At 64.5% G+C, this 18076-nt stretch overlaps 1 protein-coding gene across 2 annotated transcripts in view; it reads left to right on the forward strand.

Annotated features, from left to right (window-relative positions):
• The window catches only part of HTRA3 (HtrA serine peptidase 3), a 29380-nt gene that overhangs the window by 1261 nt on the left and 10043 nt on the right, over nucleotides 1-18076 (forward strand). For both annotated transcript variants that reach the window (XM_024573521.4, XM_045183056.2), the window contains exons 2-6: nucleotides 10612-10711; nucleotides 13162-13384; nucleotides 14356-14550; nucleotides 15213-15245; nucleotides 16844-16958. In XM_024573521.4, coding sequence (XP_024429289.3) covers nucleotides 10612-10711; nucleotides 13162-13384; nucleotides 14356-14550; nucleotides 15213-15245; nucleotides 16844-16958 — 666 coding nt within the window. The remainder of the gene's footprint in view (nucleotides 1-10611; nucleotides 10712-13161; nucleotides 13385-14355; nucleotides 14551-15212; nucleotides 15246-16843; nucleotides 16959-18076) is intronic.

The raw sequence follows: 18076 nt of genomic DNA on the forward strand, positions 1-18076 counted from the left end.
GCCCTGTGTTGGGCCCCGAGGTCACAGGTCAGGCTTGTGTGGGCCCTCAGCCAGCAGCTTCAGGGGGACGGGGCAGCCTTCAGGGATAGGGGGCATCTCAGCCTGGGACAGGAAGCTGGTGGGGAAGGCTGTGTGGGAAGAGGGGGTCACACAGGCCAGTTCGGGGAGGCTGGCTGTGCATGGTGGGTGGGTGGGAGGAGCAAATAGCCCCGAGCACCTGGCGTGTGGGGGATGTGTGTGTGCCCGAGCGTGTTGCACGTGTGCGCGTGCTTGCCTGTGGCTGCCTGCGTGTGACGCCCGAGGCAAGGCAAGTTGGCAGGGACGGGGTGACCAGTGGCCACAGCATTGTGCCGATGGCTCAGACTTCGTTCCTTAAGCCAGGCTTCCGAGCCTGGTGCTTGGAAAACCAGTGTCCTGGCACCCAAGAAGATTGGAAAAGGGAGCCCTTTCCCTGCAGTGGGGAGTCCCGCTTGCTTCTGTCAGAGGTTCTGGGAAAACCTGCAGGGAGAAAATACGCATGTGCGCACAGACAACAACACATATGTGAGCGCAGATGACAGAAACCCAGGGTTTCGCAAGGGAATTTCCACAGAGAGCACTGCTCTCCCGGGAGAGCATGCCTGACCTCCTCCTGGCACACCGGGGTTCTGGGGAGCCCAGTCTGGGAAGCGTTAGATGGCGCTGGCTCTGACCGTTCGGGGGAGCCATTGCTGGCCCTCAGGAGGAGAGCGTGGTGCCCCTGGCTGTCACGGAGAGGGGTGCTGGGCTTTGAATGGTGCTGCAGGCTCATCGGGGGTGGCCCATCTGCTTCGGGGCTTGGTACTGGTGGGCCTATCTCGGGCCATGCCGACGGGTCTGTGAGGTGGAGGTCTCAGGGTGGGCATCTGTCCACCGCAGCTTGGTTGTGTAGGTGGGAACCCCCAAGCCCCAAGCCCCCCCCCATGCGGTGGACCTATTAAAATGAGACTCCAGTCCCAGGGGCAGGTGGGAGGGTGGAGGTGGTCTAGGCATCTGAAACCCTCCTTGGTCAACTGTGTTTAGCCCTTGTGATGTACCCTCTCTGTGGCCAGGCTGGCCCTGGGCGGTGACAAGGTCCCTCCACGAGGCAGACGCTGTGCCCTGGAGAATCTCCAAGGATGGGAAGAGGGAAGTAGCCTGCTGACCACAGACGGTCCACAGATGGCTCAGCAGGCAGTAGGGAGTGGCTGGGCAGGGGCACCGTGGGCTGGGCACCCGGGGCACCTCCTACTCGTAAGGGCTTTGGACAAGTCTCAGGGCCTCAATCCCCCTGCCTGGAAAGCGGGGGTGCGCGTAGCGCGTACCAGGGGAGTTGTCGCGTCAGTGGGCCGCCTGTGACGTCATGTACTAGTGCCACTGTCCCGGCTCCTGCCTCCCCCAGTGCGTCCCAGCTGCAGGGTCGGGGTGCCTTGGTACTGCGCTGCGGGAGGTGAGTGGGGCTCGCCAGACAAAGGGAGCGGAGGATGGAGGAGACTGAGGCAAGGCGAGGCCTCGAGGCAGGTTGGGGAGCTGGCGGTCTGGGGTCCTGGGAGTCCTGGGATCGCCACTGGGCTCCGAAGCTCGGATTTCCGCAGAAGCCAGTCCTCTTGGGGTCTTTGCCAGGCAGTTTCTCACCAGCACTGTCTCGTTTGCCTCTGCGAATCTGGTCCTTCCTACCCCGCAGATGTGCCCATGGAGGAGGGAGAGGGCAAGTGACTTGTCTGAGGTCAGTCGGCCAGGAAGTGACTGCGCCGGGCGGGCCTCTGGTCTGGCTGGCTTTGAAAGCCACACTCTCCAGGGTCCCAGGCTTTCTCCTTCCGCTGGGAGGCAGCAGGGCCCCCGGCGCCTGGGGTGAGGCCAGGCTGGGTCTCCAGCTCCATTCCCTTCAGCTTCCACAGCGTGTCACCGGCAGGTCCCCCCTCTGCCCTCTGGAGGGACTGGCCAGAGGTTGCTGGGCGGTGTCCCCACATCGCAGGGGTGGGCTAAGTCTCTGCCCACCCCCAGCTCGTGCACACGGAAGTCCCACCAGCTGCCCCTCTCCTGTGCCCCAGTGCTGAAGACAGGGTCCGGAACTGGAGTCCTGTGTTGCAGCTGCCCTGGTCCTCCGCCAAGAGGGCCACCCTGTGAAGCTTAGGTCCGAAGCCTTGTCACCTTTGACCCTCCATTCCTCCCTATTACTTAGCTCGCCCCCACGGGTGAGGCTTTAGCTCCACCTTGACACGTGCCCCCAGCCGGGCATCGCTCCTGTTGCCCTGGCGATGCTGGCCTCTACTTTCATCCCTGCCTCTCCCCTCCTCCCGAGGAGCACTTCTGCACACAGCCGCCGGGACAACTTGGCTAAATCTGCCCTGCCTGTCACCGGCAGGACCCCCTCACGAGCTCCCCAACACCCACCCTGACCCCTGAGTCCCTTGCCATCTGGCCCCTCCCACCCTGAACACCACCTCATCCTCTGTGCTCCGGGCTGCCTCCCACCTCAGGACCTTTGCACATGCTGCACCCACTGCCCAGAGTTCCCGTTCCCTCCCCTTCAGGTGGCCGAGTCCTCATCTTGCCTTGACCCGGATGTCCCTCCACCCCTAAGCCTCCTTCCCCGACCACCACGCCTAGCCACCCCCTCCTTTAGCCACATGAGTGCGCCCTGGGCCCCGATTTACACCCTCACACCACCTGCCGACGCGGCACCGTCTCTCCGTCTCACCAGCTTCTGGGCCTCGCAGGGCAGGCGGCCGGTCTGTTTGTTCCCTGCCGGGCCGGGCCCAGTGCCTGGTGCCCAGTAGGTGCTGTGGGTCCTCATGTGCTGTGGGGATCTCCTCCAATTCTCCCGACCATCCTTGCATACCCCTAGCATCGGGGGGGCTCACTGCCTCTCCTGGAGGCAGTGCCACGCCCTGGTGTGGAGGAATGCCACTCCGGCGGGATAGTAAAAGCCAAAGTAAAGACTTGCACAGAGAAGAGGCCCCCTTTCCGCCCCAGAGCCGAGGGCCCTCGAGGCCACTCTGCCTCACCTGCCTGCAGACGGGCCTGGGAGTGAGCCCTGAATTCAGAATGTGGAGCCCTGGGGCAGTTTAAGACGTGGCATTTAACAATCAGCTTTTATCCTGCAACCCAGCGTGGTCCCTGCCTCGGCTCTCAGTTTTGTTATTTAAGAGTTTCGGTTGGCTTTCGATTTTTAATCTTCTTAGCAAGTCAGCAAGAGGACGCCTCCCACCCCCACCCCGCTTCTCTCCCTCGGGACAGCAGAGCTGGGCTGCCCACACCAAGGCCACTGGGGGGGCAGGAGGCCGGCCGGAGAGGAGCGGACGGCCCAGGGCAGCTGCTGCCCCCGCCAGGGCTCCGCCGGCCTAAGCAGCCCCCTCACCCGCTGCATTCCATCTGACCTCCACATGCCAGTCTGGAGGGGCAGCCGGGATCCCCAGGCCCCGCTCGGGGTCTGCCTGCCTGTGCACCTCCCTGCAGCGAGGCTCAGATCGCCCCTTCCTCCCGAAAGCCCAGCCGCAGCTCCCTCTGCCTTCTGCACCAAGCACAGACTTCTGCTGCTGCCCGCGGGCTTGCTGCCCTCTGGCCTTGGCTTCCTGCCCACCGTCCCCACCCCTAGCAGAGCCCCAAGAAACCCCCAGCCCCAAACTGTGAGGGACACACGTGACGAGGTGTGGGGCCCAGGCGAGCGGTGGGTCAGTGACGGAGCAGGTGGGGGCCCCACAGGGTGGCGAGGGGGCAGGAATGCTGGGCACGGGCAGGTGCGGGTGGAGGAGCGGGGAGGTGGCAGGGTAGGGGCCAGGAAGGTTCACGGGGCACAGGCATGCACAGAGGGTACAGGGACCCAGCCAGCCAGAGAGCAGGGCCCAGGGAGGGGCGCTGACGAGGCCTGCTGGCCGCTGGGGGGTGGGGTGGGCAGGTCCAGGGGCATTAGGGTTTCAGGACTGACAAGGGTTGGGGGTCAGAGGCAGTGCCAGGGTGGAGGGACGGTGGGGCCCCTGGCAGAGTGCACTTGGCGAGGCGAGGGCAAGAGTCAGGTCAGGTCCAGGTGGGGGTGCCCGCGGGGGTTAGGGCTCCAGAAGGAGGGCCTGGCTGAGGTGTGGGGCCGCCTGCGTGTTGGTGGCCGTGGTGCCGTGTGTGTGCGTGCCTATGTTCGGGACGGGGCACCAGGCCCAAACCCTCACCAGCCTGAGGGGGCGGGGCACTCTATGACCTGCGCAGCCCCAGCGGCCCCACCTGCCCAACCCAAACCCAAGTCCCCATCCTGGCCTTCAAGTGTGCGCAGGAGGTGACCTGGCGGAGACGCCTGGGGACAATCGCGCATATTCAGACTGAGAGCGGCATGCTGACTGAGCCAGAGCCCGTGTGCCCGGCCTGGCACACACCCCTTGGCCATCCCCCGGCTCGCCGGCTGTGGGGGCCCTGGGTCCCTATGGACTGGACAGGAGAGTGGGCAGGCTGCTGGCCGGGCAGCCCGATGTCCTGACAGAAGGCTGAGCACCACCTCTTCCTGTGACCCGCTTCGAGGGAGAGCAGCCACCAGGTTTACCGGGGCCAAGGGCGAAACGCGGGCCTCGTCTCCCACGCAGGTCACACACGCCCGTGCAGGAGCTCTTGTGCAGCCCTCTGCAAGAATAAACTCAGCTCGGGGCGGTGAGCGGCCCCGGGGACCTCGAGCCCGGGCCCCTGATCCCCGTCCAGCACTCTGCCCACAGGGTGGGCCCTGGGCCCCTGAGGCAGTGGCCTTGCTTGCTTTCAGGGAGGGTTTTGAACAATCGAGTCAGAGAACAAAGCCGCAGACCACTCGTCCTCTGTGCAGCGAAGGTGTGCCCAGGATGTGTGTGTCCCCAAACACCAACACCAGCTGCCATGTGGGGAGCAGGTGGCCCCGGAGCCGTGTGGTGCCCCACTGCCGGCGGTGTGCCGGGGCCCATTGGCAGGGCCAGCGCTGGGACCCGGCTCTGCTCCCGAAGTCCAGCCACTCAGGGACTCATCCTAGCCCCGCCGCTGCCTGTGGCCAGCCCCTGCAGGTCTCCTAGGCTCTCCATTCCTCCGCTTCCTCATCTGTGACATGGGGATGACAGCGGTCCCCCTCACTGGCTCCAGGACAGCCTGGGACAAGGTGAATGAAGAGTGCTTTGCATGGGGTAGCATCTAACAGACATGACTGCCAGCGTACCTGGAGGTGGACAAGCTTCTGATATAGATGGAGTTGTGAGTGTGAGGGGAGGGGCTGGCCCGAGGGTGTTCCCCTGGCCTCGCCCAGAGGAGTCAGCGGGTGGGCCCATCAGGATAGGGGGCGCATCCTGTAGAAGGGGGGTCTGGGACGGACCCCACCTTGGCTTCAGTGGTGTGGTGGACACTGTGGGTGGCCTGGAGCCCTGCTTCATCTGCGAGGGAGCAGGTGGGCAGACAGACTTTGATAAAGCAGAGCGGCCTCCTCCTCGGGGCTGGATGCAGCCCAGGCAGAACCTACACCTGGAGCCGCCAGGCTGGCCCCGAGCCGGGACCTTGAAGCTGAGCTGCCCCCAGGGGCCAGGCAGGACCAGAAGAGCCTGGGGCAGGGGACAAGGGACCTGGCTGTGGGCTCTGGGTCAGTCTCCTGTCTTCTCGGAGCCTCTTAGCCTGGACTGACCACCGACAGGCTAAGGCCTCCCGCCCTGCGGAGGGACGGCGAGGGCTTGCTGCAGCCCTGCACTCGCTGAGTACAGCCGCTGTGGGCGTGGCCGGCGGTGGGGGAGCCAGGGCTGGGTCCTAGGGCCTGGGACCGGGTCCCCCGCCCCCCACCACCCTGTGGGGTCTGAAGCTGCTGTCCTTGGCTGGAGGGAGAAGGTTCACTGGGGACAGGCAAGTTTTCAAGAGAAAGAAAAACACAGAGCCTGTCTGGGAGCTAATTAGACTGGGGAGGGAGCTCCTGGGGCTTTACCACCTGGCTTTGTGGGGGGCAGGGCCTGGGGGTAGGTGCTGGGGGCCCTGGGGGGCCCTGATGCCCTGTCCCTGGAGGACATCCACACACATACCCCTGCTCATTCACTTGTCACTCATTCTCTCGCTGCCCCTACTGTGGGTTAGGGACACCCAGGCCACGGGAACAGATGGAGGAGCCAGCTGTGGGGAGAGGGGAGAGATGAGCCACCGAGCCTTCTGAGTCACCGCAAGCTCCCGAGAGGAAGGGTGTTGTCCTGGGCCTCGAGGGATGAGGGCAGAGGCCGAGGCCAGGGCCACTCCAGAGCATGTGAGCTCAGGGAAGCAGGGCCAGAGGGCGGGGGACAGTGGCAGCAGGCGAGGCAGCAGCTCTGCAGGGGACCTGGACCCCCAGGGGCTTGAGGACACTGCTGAGAAGTGGCCGCCTGGCCTGCAGGCTGTGGTCACTATCACGGGCAGATGGGCATGGCCCGGGACCTCGTATTTACCCGCAGCCGGCCCCTCTGTCCCCAGGCCGTGACATGAGTTTCTGGGTGCCGGGGCGGGGGGCGGGTGTCCTGGGCTGTGCAGTGCATGGCCTGCTCAGCGGCACCTGCGGGGGTGCAGGCCTCGGTTTCCCCATCTGTCCATGGCTGCGGGGACTGTCCAGAGCCGGCACACAGCAAGTCGCCTCAGGGTCAGCGCTGTCCCCAAGCCCTCCTGGCGGCCCTGCTGGCTGTGCGGCTGGGCAGGTGGAATCCCAGCCCCGTCTCTCCCTGCTTCCCTGCAGGGCCCTTACTTTCCCCGAAGGCGCCTCAGGACACCTGGCCTGACAGCTTTCCTCTGACAGTCCCCCCACCCACCCCCCGCCCCCGGCTGAAACGCCCACGGCCTGCGGATTAGTTTATTTCTGAAAAACAAAACATGGGAGCAGCTGAGTCTGGTCCAGACTGACTGGCTGTTGACTTCAGAGCTTTGGCTCGAGGGCGGGGTGGGGTGGGGGGGTCCAACCCCCCAAATAAACAAACAGTCTGCTTCCCAGCCAGGGGCCCAAGGTTTTCATGTGGAAAGTGGCAGTGGGAACCGAGTCCTCCCTTCCCACTGATTCAGGGGTGATTCATCCGTGTGGGGGAGAAGGACCAGGAACCAGGTCCTCCCCCAGCCCTCCCCGCACCCCTCCCCCACCACCATCAGCTTAAAGGGACAGGGTCCTGCTGAGTCCCTGTCACCAGCCAGCTGACCAAGGAGCCCGAGGGGGTGCTTCAGGTCCTGGGGTCTGGGAGGGCGCAGGCTGCAGTTGGTGGGACCTAGGGCCAGTGCCAGGCTTGTCCCCACCCCCACCGAGCTTTGCCTCCAGCCTCAGTGTCCTGGGATGGAACCTGGCCATGACACTGCCCTTGGGAGGCTGCTCCTGCAGCAGCTGCTGGCCCTGTGGTGGTGTTTGCAGACCTGCTGCGTGCTGGGTCTGAGGGGTCAAGGGCAGCAGCCCGCCCTCCCTGCCCCGCCCCCTCCCTCCCATCCTTCCGAAGTGCAGTGTTTCCAGGCCCCGCCTGCCTGTGCTGGTTCCCCGGAAAGCAGACCCTGAAGGAGCTGGTTCCCCGGGTGGGAGGTGCATGCGCCAGCGTCTCCCTGGAGCTGCTGCAGCCCATCCCTGGGGACAGGGTGCCACAGCGCCCGGCCTTTTCTGCTTCCGCCCCAGCCCTCCACCAGGCTCTACTCTCTCCTTGCTGTTTTTTTAGATATGTCTGCAGTATTTGCCTGTGGTACAACATTTGGAAGGTCCGTGAAAGACAAAATCACTCCTAACTCCCCTGCCCCTAAATAGCGACCCTGAACTATTTCGATGTGTTTCCTGCCAGCCTTTTACTTCTGGGTATTGGATGGAGGGTGATTTTTTTAAAAGCCATCACACGGAAGATTGAGGGCCGCCTGTTCTAAGTGGTCTGTGGAGAGACCACATCAGAAGAACAGTGTCCGGCTGAGGCCACCATGCCGCCCAGGGCTGTGGCAGCTCAAGGTCAGGGCCTCAGCGGCCGTGGCACTGTGTGGCCTGCATGGCCTCCCTGGGCCCTGAGGACCTGGGCCGGGCCAGCGGGGGTGGACAGACATGCCTTAGGGGCTTCCAGCCCCCCGTGTGGGAGCCAGTGAGGGCCAGGATGAGGCCGTGTGGGGACGAACGTGGCCTTCTCTGATCGGATGTGTGATTCTCTCGTGTTAGCCACGCAAGGCCCAGTTCCAGGTCAGCCACATCCACACACAGCTGCCTTCGCGCGTGATGCTGGGTCTTCATGTGCACCGTTCCGCTGCCCAGTGCGCATTCAAGGCCTGGGTCAGGGCTCCCCTGGGCCTCCTTCTGCTCATTCACTGGCCACACTGTGCTGTGTGCGGCCAGTCACAGGCTGTACTGGCGCAAGGTGTGTGCGCAGAAGGCACTCGGCACCCACGGGTGGAGTACCCTGCACACGGGAACCAATGCTGTGGGGGAGGCACTGTGCTGGGAGCCCGAGCAGGGAGACACGCACTCTGACTGGGAGACGTCTGCCGGAGGGCTGTCTGGAGGGGGTGGGATTTGAACTGTGCCCGGAACAAGCTGGAGCACCTTAGGAGAGAGAAGTGGGGAGCGGTCCCTGCAGGTGGAGGCAGAGTGGTGGGTGAGAGAGCAGAAACTCAGGCGACACAGTGGGAGTGGGGGTGATGCCTGGCCTCACCCCCCCGGGACTGCCTGCCCCCACACAACAGGGGGGCATGAGCCTCAGGCTGGGGTAAGTCAAGCCCTGGTATGTATGGGAGAGTTGCAGACCTTGCCAAATCTCCCCCAAGCCCTGCCAGCCTGGATCTGGGGTCCTCCAGGACCCTGGGCCATGGGGATGGCCTGGTGGGGGACAGACCTGGACAGGGAGCAGGGGCTGGCTGGCTCCCTTCCTTCTGCCTGGAGTCTTGGGGGCCAGTACAGGTTCCCAGGGCCCCGGGCAGGGCAGACAGAGCTGGGCTGCCTGACAGGTGGACTCACCCCGGAATGTCCGGGAGGATGAGCTGCCCCGCATGGAGCAGCTGTGCCGAGCACCTGTGTGTGCTGGGAGCCCAGAGCCCTGGCAAGGAGAGGACCCTGCTGCTGGGCTGGTTAGTAACCTGCTTCCGACCTTACCCCACCCCACCCAGGGGTCTGCCTGTAGGAGGAGGGCTCTGGACACCGTGGCCCCTCACTGCCCACCTCAGGATGGTCAAGGAGCTGGCCGGTGGCTGGCAGCAGCCCCGTCTCCCAGCCAGGCTCTGGCTGCCCCAGACAGGCGGCCTTCGATTTCAGGCTGACGGAGGCTCTGTGGCCAGCGCCTGCGGGCTGCTCGAGGCAGCATCCCAGGGTCAGTGGGCGGGCCCTCCTTGCCACCCCTGGCTGCGAGACCGAGGCCAGCGCTCCAGTGGGCCCTAAGTCCCAGATCACACTTCGTGGACAGTCGGGGCCCCTAAGGAAGGGAGCCTGGCTCTCCTCTCACTAGATGTGTCCTCGGGCCAAAGGGTTCCTCTCGCTGAGCCTCGGTTTCCCCACTTGGAAGATGGAGGGCCACCCCTGCTGCCTGTGAACAGTCGAGACATTCGTCAGGACGTGGGGAAGGACGGCGTGTGCCGTTGCTGGGCGCGACTGTGGGCCCGGGCCAGCTCCCGCGGCTGCACTCCACGTCACCCCCTCTCCCTTGGGACAACTCGGAGAGCCAGGCTTTCTCGCGACCCTGACACTTGGTCACTGCCAGGGGTCGACGAGAGGCAGCAGCTGCCACACTGGACTTGACGGGTGGCCCCGCTTTGCTCACCAACGTCAGGGAGCAGGGTGGGTGGTGGCGTTCCCGGCGGGGAGCTTCACAGTGCAAGTCGCAGAACTTGCCAAATTCCACGGGTTGGGGCGGGGGCTCTTCCGTCCCATTTTTAGATGAAGAGCCAAGCCTCAGAGAGGGTAAGTGATTTGCCCAAAGCCGCACAGCTGGAAAGTGGCCGTGCCAGCCAGGCCGGGGCATGCGGGGTGCACAGCCCAAGGCTCATTCCAGGCCGTGGGACCACTGCCGGGGTTCCAGGTAGCGCCCATCGCTGGCAGGGTCCTGGGGGACCTTGGCACAGGCCTGAGCAGGGGGAATAAGGGTCTGGGCCTTGTGCCAACAACGTGCCTCCAGCCTGTGGTCCCAGTAGGCGGCAGGCCTGTTGCTGACGGCAGCAGAAATCTGAGCCGGGGAAGGTTCCAGAGAAGTTTGTGAACAGCTTGGCAAGTCAGGCTGGGGTGGGGCCAAGTGAAATGCAGATGGGGGCCCCCGCAGGCCCCCACAGTTCAGCCAGGGAAGCTCAGGAGGGAGGACCCCAGGGCAGGGGTGGGGCCGCTTCCTGGTGCCGGGCTTGCTGTGTGTGTGACGGAAGCACTGGGGCCCACGGGGACCCCAGATCCAGCCTGAGTTGCCTGTCACTGCCGTGCCGCCCAGGGCAAGTGTGTTAACCTCTCTGAACCTCCTGGAGGTCAGCTCCGGGCCAGCCTCCAGGGAGGCGATGTCAAGGAGCTTGGCATTAATAGTTCTTGGGGAGAGTGAGCCCCATTCCCAATGTCTGGGTATCACTGTGCTGCTGAGCGTGGGGTGTCCCCGAAAGGCTGCGAACCCAGGGGGGTCTCGGGAGCGAGCTTCCTCCCCTCCCCCAGGCAGGTTTTGGGCAGGGTCTGGGACTCACTAAGGCACTGGGTTCTTCCTGCCAGTGCAGGTCTCCACAAGCTGAGCAGCCCACGGTACAAGTTCAACTTCATCGCCGACGTGGTGGAGAAGATTGCGCCAGCCGTGGTCCACATCGAGCTCTTCCTCAGGTGTGTGGAGTCCCCTCCCTGTCCAAGGTGTCCACTCCATTGGCTGGAGCCCAGACTGGACTCCATGCTGGCGCTGGGGGCAGTAGGAGCCAGAGTGGGCTGGGGTCAGGCGAACCCTGCCTGGACCCCCGGACGTGGGCAGCAACCTCGCCCCCCACAGAGCTATAGGTGCTGGCTGGTGCGCAGTGGCTGGCGGCTGCTGTTCTTTTCATCGTGCATGCAACCGACTTTATTGAGCAGCTGCTACCTGTCTGCATTCCAGAGGGGCCGTGGAGGAAAGCTTAGTGAAGGAGCGCAGTCCCTGGCCCCGGCACAGGGTCCTCTGCTTGCTGGGTCCGAGCATGCCCCGTGGGAGCCCTGGGCACTGGGTGTCACAGAGAGGTGCCCCCATCTCTGGGGGGCAGGCATGGTGCCCACCGGCAGCAGTGCTCCACAGGGTCGAGCAGACAGGAGGCAGGAGCCCGGCCCCATCAAAGCAGCAGTCCCCTCGGACACCTCCTGTGTACCCCCATCGCAGCGGCTGCTTTGCCCACATTTCTCAGACAGCCCTAGGGCAGGGACACCCCGTAGATGAGAGAGTGCCAGGCACCTGTGGGACTCACCCTGAGAGCCAGGCCTAGGCCACCCCCCGGTGCCTGCGCCCCAAGACCCTTCCACTCTGGCCCACAGCAGCTTCCCACGCCCCCCAGAGGTAGGCCGTCGTGTCCCCGTCTCCTGCCTGTGGGATCAGGGCCCGGGCCCTTCCTTGGGCTCACAGAGCTGCCAACTGCCTGGGGGCTGTGACTCGGGGTTCCTGGGCCTCAGAGCCGGGCCCCGCCCTCTGTCCCACTTTGACCCCCTCTGTGGCCTTTCTGTGGGTCCCAGACCCTGAGATGTGTCATTGAGGAAATTACCACTGGACGTGCTAAGTGGCACTTGTGCTAGGTCCCTGGCCCTGCAGGTGGTTTGGACGGGGGCAGCGCTCGTCTCTGTAGAAGGCCCCGGGCCCTGGGCCCTGAGCCAGCTCCTTGCTGACTGCAGCCCAGCCCAGCGGGCGGCGGCGGCTCCACGTCAGCCTCAGAGGCTGGCGTCCTAGGATTGAGGGTCAGATCCCAGACACAGACAAGATCCCAGACAAGGCGAGATGGTCACGGAGTAGGGGAGTCTCCACTGTGACCCCAATCGGTGTGAGGAAGCCCCTGGGCCACCTCAGGCCCTTCTGCAGACAAACAGCAAGCCCTGTGCACGCCAGCCAGCCAGGCGCCAGCGGCCGGTTCTCAGGTGTGGCCTCACCCAGGGCACACACGGAGCTGGGTGGACACAGGCTACAGTCGCCTGAGAGGGGCCAAGTCCCCAGGATGCCAGGTTCACACCCCTGCTCCGCCCTTTGCCGGCCTGGCCCCAGCAAGTGGCTCATGTCTCTGGGCCTCAGTTTCCCCACCTGTGAACTAGAGACCTACCTACCTGGTAGGGCACCTACCAGGAGCATCGAGTGGCTTTGTCCCTGGTTCACAGGGAATGCTTGGTGGCGCTAGATGTGGTCACTGGTCCCGCCCAGCCCAGAGACTCACTTCTCTGAGAAATCTCCCCGCTTTCCCTCGCACTGTTTTCTCACTCATTTCTGCAAAGCGGCCTCTCGCCCCCAGCCCCTGCTGCCCCGCCCTGGAGGAGGCCCTGCACTCCGCCCGGCATCCTGCCTCCCTCCACTCTGGGACGAGGCTGTGGCTCCTACTCACAGGTCTGGGCATCGTTGCTGGTCGGTGAGGACCAACCTCGAACCCATGCCAGCTGCCTTGCCCCTCGATCCCTGTTGCTCTGCCACGTCCCTTGGTCCTCACACCCCTGTGTCCTCAGAAGCATGAGGAGGTGCGACATTCCCTGAGCGGAGCCTGCCACCTGCACTGTTTGGCCAGCCCCTTTGGGTTCCCAGGCAGCTGGCCGAGGGCAGGGGCTGCGGGGAGGTGGGAGTGCACCCCACACCCCAGTGCTTGCCCTCACTCCTCAATCAGAGCTTGGGGACACTGACATGCCCTGGGGACCTGCTCGTGACCATCCCTGCTGCCAATAATGTGCTGCAGGCCCCGGGACCCCACCCCGAGAGCAGAGTGGGGACTGCTATGACCTGGTTCCAGACTAGGAGACCAGGCCTCAGAGAGGTGTGGTGACCCGCCCGCAGGCAGGCGGGTAAGTGGGTGCCACACCTGTGATCAGCATCCCGGTCGGCCTGGCTCCACCGTCCTGTTGTCGGGGCGGTGAGTGTCGGCTGCGTCACCACAGGTCTGACACGATGGCCTCGCGTCTCCCCCGGCAAATTGCAGGTCCGACATTACTGCCCCTCCCGGAGGCTGTAAAATGGGACAGCCTTAGTGACCTGGCCAAGGCCATGGCCAGGAAGCAGAAGAGTCAGCGTTTGGACTTGGGCATGGGGGAACCCCGCATGGGCTCAGCCGTCACCATGTCCCCTCCCACAGGCACCCGCTGTTCGGCCGCAACGTGCCCCTGTCCAGCGGCTCCGGCTTCATCATGTCGGAGGCCGGACTGATCCTCACCAACGCCCACGTGGTGTCCAGCTCCAACGCCGTCTCGGGCAGGCAGCAGCTCAAGGTGCAGCTGCAGAACGGGGACACCTACGAGGCCACCGTCAAAGACATAGACAAGAGGTCGGACATCGCAACCATCAAGATCTACTCCCACGTGAGTGGGCGGCGGGGGCCGCGGGGCTGGGCGACCCTCCCGGATGCCACAGTGTAGGTACTGGGCGGCCCGACCGTACCACTGACAGCTGGGGGGACCGGGGCCTGCACAGCTGCAGGTCAGATCAGATGAGCGCGAGGCTGCTGGCCGCTGCGCACAGGTGCCGCCACACGGGGGCGCTCCGAGGCCCGGGGCCCACTGCAGGGGTGCAGCTGTGCGGTGGGTGTGACGGAGGCTGGTCGGGAGCCCTTGGGACGTACATGCTGTCCCTCCACCTCCACCCTGGTCCCCCAGCTGCTGTGAAGACGGCGGTGAGGCCCCTGTGACCTGGGCACGGCCGTCTGCAGTGCCTCCTCACGCAGCTTTTTATCTGGAGAGAACACCAGACCCACAAAAGCTGCGGAAGTAGTGCTGAGAGGGCCTCGTGGCCCCTGGGTCCCCCAGGGGTGACATGGGACATAAGGGCTGCAACACCAGCCCTGGGAAACTGACGTGGCCACAGGCGGCAGAGCGTCAGCCTGCGCTGATTTCGCCTGTGCCGGCGTGGGCGCTTCAGCCCTTCCTGACAGGCGTGGGGCACCCACTCCAGCCCCCTTCCCCCCACGTCAGAGCTCCTGGCCCCGTGGCGGAGACAGACAGGCCCCGCTGCCCCACGCAGGGTGGGTGGGTGCCCTGTGCACCTCCCTGTGATGGACCCTGTGGTCCATCCTAAGAGGCCCTGCAGTCATGGGCAGGGCTGAGCCTCCGGTCCTCAGGTGCCAGCCTGGGTCCCTTCCAATCACCATAGGTCAGCGGGAGGCCAGCCTGGCCTTGGTCCACACTGGGGACTTGCCTTGGCCTTCGCCCTGATGGCTCTACCCAGCTGCTCTGGGACCGCCCCGCGGGGGCCCAGCCGTGGTCTGGCTGTGGTCTCTCCACCGAAGACACTCCACTGAGCCTCCCTCCTGTGCCGTCCCTCCTCCCTGCTCCAGAAAAAGCTCCCAGCACTGCTGCTGGGCCGCTCGGCAGACCTGCGACCGGGGGAGTTCGTGGTGGCCATCGGCAGCCCCTTCGCCCTGCAGAACACGGTGACCACGGGCATCGTCAGCACGGCCCAGCGGGACGGCAGGGAGCTGGGCCTCCGGGACTCAGACATGGACTATGTCCAGACGGACGCCATCATCAACGTGAGTCAGCTGTCCCGGCGGTCCACCGTCCCAGGGCCCACCCCATCACTGCTGAGTCCACTTGCTAGAAAGTCAGGTGGGGCAGGTCTGCCCCAGAGTTGGAGGCAGGGACAGCCCTCCAGGATGTGGAGGTGCAGCCACGCCCCTGGGTTATCTTGGCCCAAATGACGCCCCCAGGTCACATTTTTTATTGGTAGTAGTGTACTGGGTGGCCCGTGTATTGGGTGGCCCGTGTACTGGGTGGCCCGTGTATTAGGTGGCCCATGTGCACTCACAAAGCCCTCTGGCCAGACCTGGAGAGGTGGCCGTGGTTGGGACACTCGACCCAGACTGTCAGCCTTTGCCGAGGCTCCCGAGGCTGCAGGGTGGGAATCCTGGCCTGGCTTGCCCCTGCCCCAGTGGCTGAGACTGGCGGGAGCCTGGCGGTTCATGTGGAGAGCGCTGCCCAGGTCTGACCCGAGCCTCAGCCCACCGTCCACTTGGCCTCTGCCGGCCTCAGCTGTCTTATCTGTGAGACGGCAGGAGGTGACAAGGCCTCTCCGTGCCGCTGGGAATAAGATCTGGCCACATCCCTGGCCGTTAGAATGAGTTGGAGGAAAAAGCTTCAGGGTGCTCAGTTGGGGCTCAGGGCTCGGCTGACGCTTCGTTTCCTCCCCCTGCAGTACGGGAACTCCGGCGGACCACTGGTGAACCTGGTAAGTGTCCCCAGGGTGGGCCTCTAGTTTTCCAGGGCTCAGCTCACAGGGAGGGGGCGGCTTCGAGGCAGAGATGATGGTCAAGAAAGCAGCTGAGTGGGAGGCCGGGAGGACATGACCCAGCTGCGTGCTGCCCTGTACCCCCCTGGCCCCCCAGGAACGCAGTGACTGTCAGAGGAATCAGGGTGACGGGGGGCAGCAGCCAGGCTAGGGCCACGTGCCCATCAGGGACCTGGGGCTGTGGAGACACAGGGTGGGGCCAGTCACCCCTCTGGACCTCCCGTCCTTGAGCTTACATGCAAAATGAGGGGTGTCCTCATCCTTACTCGTGCCCCTCAGGTCCCCTCCCCCAGGTCTCTCCTGGGCCCACCCCGAAGGCAGGCTCGTTCTCATCCCAGGTGAGATCCAGAGTGAGTCAGGAAGCTGGGTTCATAGCCCCTGGGCCCCGGAACGGTCACCCTGCAGCCCCCACCGGGGGAGCTCCCACTGCGGGGCAGGAAGGGTGTCAGACATGGATACACCCAAGCACAATGTGAGGAGCAGAGCGGAGAGAATGCTCTGGAGGGACGCCCGGCAGGGAGGCCTTGCAGCTGGCGTGGGACTGGGGGGCTTCCTGGAGGCAGAGGCATCTAACCTGGGCTGTGAAGATCCAGGAGGAAGATACTGAGGAAGAGGGCACAGCATGGGCATGGGGTGGGGTCCCAGTCAGGTGCTGTTGCTGGAGAGGCAGAGTGGGAGGGATCGGATGACTGGACGGTGGGGGTTCACGCTGCACCCCGAGAAGCCCTGCAGGCTTCTAGCAGGACGCGTCCCACTGGTGTTTGAAAAAGCTCCAGCAGGTAGACTTTTGGTGGGAGGCCAGGGCATGGTGAGGATGGGCAAACAGGGCCAGTGAGAGACCCCTGGGTCCTCCCTCCTTGAGAGCTCAGGGGGCCAGGCAGACGAAGTGTGCCTTGATCCAAAGGCTGCCCCCAAACGTGGCCCCTGGGGAGCAGGCCAGGAAGCCGCCACCAGGATGGGCAGGAGTGTGGTCCAGGGGCACGTGTGCCAGGCTGTGGGGAGCAGCCTTCCCAGGGGCGCGTGGTCACTGGTGGCCAGGGCAGATCCAGCCCAAGGCACCGGCTGGGAGGTCAGGGGGGTCAGGGTGGGGTGCCAGTTCCAAACAGATGGCCCTACAAGAGAGGGGGGCGCTACAGAGCTTCCCAGGCCCCACGTGCCTCCACCCAGCTCCTAGAGGGAAGGGACAGAGGCGGCCTTGGTCTACACAGTCCTTGTCACTTCCCTCTCTGGGCTCCAGCCCCTCAGAACACTGCCTGGGGGTGTCTGGGGTCAGTGGCCCTGCTTCCAAGGGGTGGCCAACAAGCTCCAGCAAGGGAGGAGGGGTCAGGTGTGGAGGAAAACGGTGGGAGAGTCGGGGGTCCCTGACCCAGGTGTAAGCGCGAGAGCGCCCTTCCAGAACAGCTTCTGTGCTGTCCCGGAGAATCCTCAGGCAGGGGCACGCCAGCCAGGTCAGCTCTGGACACCACGCTGTGCAGCTGGGGGGCAGCGGCTGCCTGCGCTGCCATTGTGACCGTCCGCTGTGCTCTCCCCACACCCAGGACGGCGAGGTCATCGGCATCAACACCCTCAAGGTCACAGCCGGCATCTCCTTTGCCATCCCCTCAGACCGCATCATGCAGTTCCTCACCGAGTTCCAGGACAAGCAAGTCAAAGGTAGAGAGCACCCCCAGGGGCTGGCTGAGGCCAGGGGCGTGGAACCAGGGCTTGGGCCTCCCACCCTCCCATGGGCGCCCGCCTGTCCTTCAGCCCGTGCTGTGTGCCCTTGCTCACTTCTGAGTCTCAGCCCCTCTCAGATCTTCTTCCCCTTCTCACTTCATGGCCACATCCACCACCTGCCCCACTAGACAGACTGGGGATCTCTGACCACACCTCCCACCTCCAGCTGCTTGGCTCCCAGTGTCTGTGCTGCTCCATAGTTGTTAGAACCTGGTGCTTCCTTCCTTCCACCTATCCACCCATCCACCCATCCACCCATCCACCCATCCACCCATCCTTCCATCCACCCATCCTTCCATCCACCCATCCACCCATCCACCCATCCTTCCATCCACCCATCCACCCATCCACCATCCATCCATCCATCCACCCATCCATCCATCCACCCACCCACCCATCCACCCATCCATCCATCCATCCACCCATCCACCCATCCATCCACCCACCATCCACCCATCATCCATCCACCATCCATCCATCCATCCACCCATCCACCCACCATCCATCCATCCATCCATCCATCCACCCATCCATCCACCATCGACCCATCCATCCATCCACCATCCATCCATCCATCCACCCACCATCCATCCACCCATCATCCATCCACCATCCATCCATCTATCCACCCATCCACCCACCATCCATCCATCCGTCCATCCACCCATCCATCCATCCCCATCCACCCTTCCTACCATCCATAAGTACTTCTTTCCACCCTCTGGCCGGGCAGACTGCCAGGCAGGGTAACCTGTACTCCAGGAGAGGGGAGCCCAAGCCCCTGATCCTTAGAAGTCATCTTCCTCTCAGCCTCCGCACGGGGGTGGCCGGCCCACCCTGGGCACTCATTATGGCCATGAGCCTCCACCTGGAAGAGGCCTGGATGGGCGCCAGGGACTCTCCGTAGTGAGGGCACGCCCAGAGGAGGGTCGCATTTCTGGTCTCAGGACCTTTCCTGGTGGCCTCCACCTTCCCACCTTTCTTTTCAGACCAAGCGATCTTCCCCCTCCCGCCATTTTATCTCATGCCCACCTCCTGGCCCACACCTGACTCAG

The sequence above is a fragment of the Desmodus rotundus genome, chromosome 4, assembly GCF_022682495.2.
Source record: "Desmodus rotundus isolate HL8 chromosome 4, HLdesRot8A.1, whole genome shotgun sequence".
Classification (NCBI taxonomy): domain Eukaryota; kingdom Metazoa; phylum Chordata; class Mammalia; order Chiroptera; family Phyllostomidae; genus Desmodus; species Desmodus rotundus.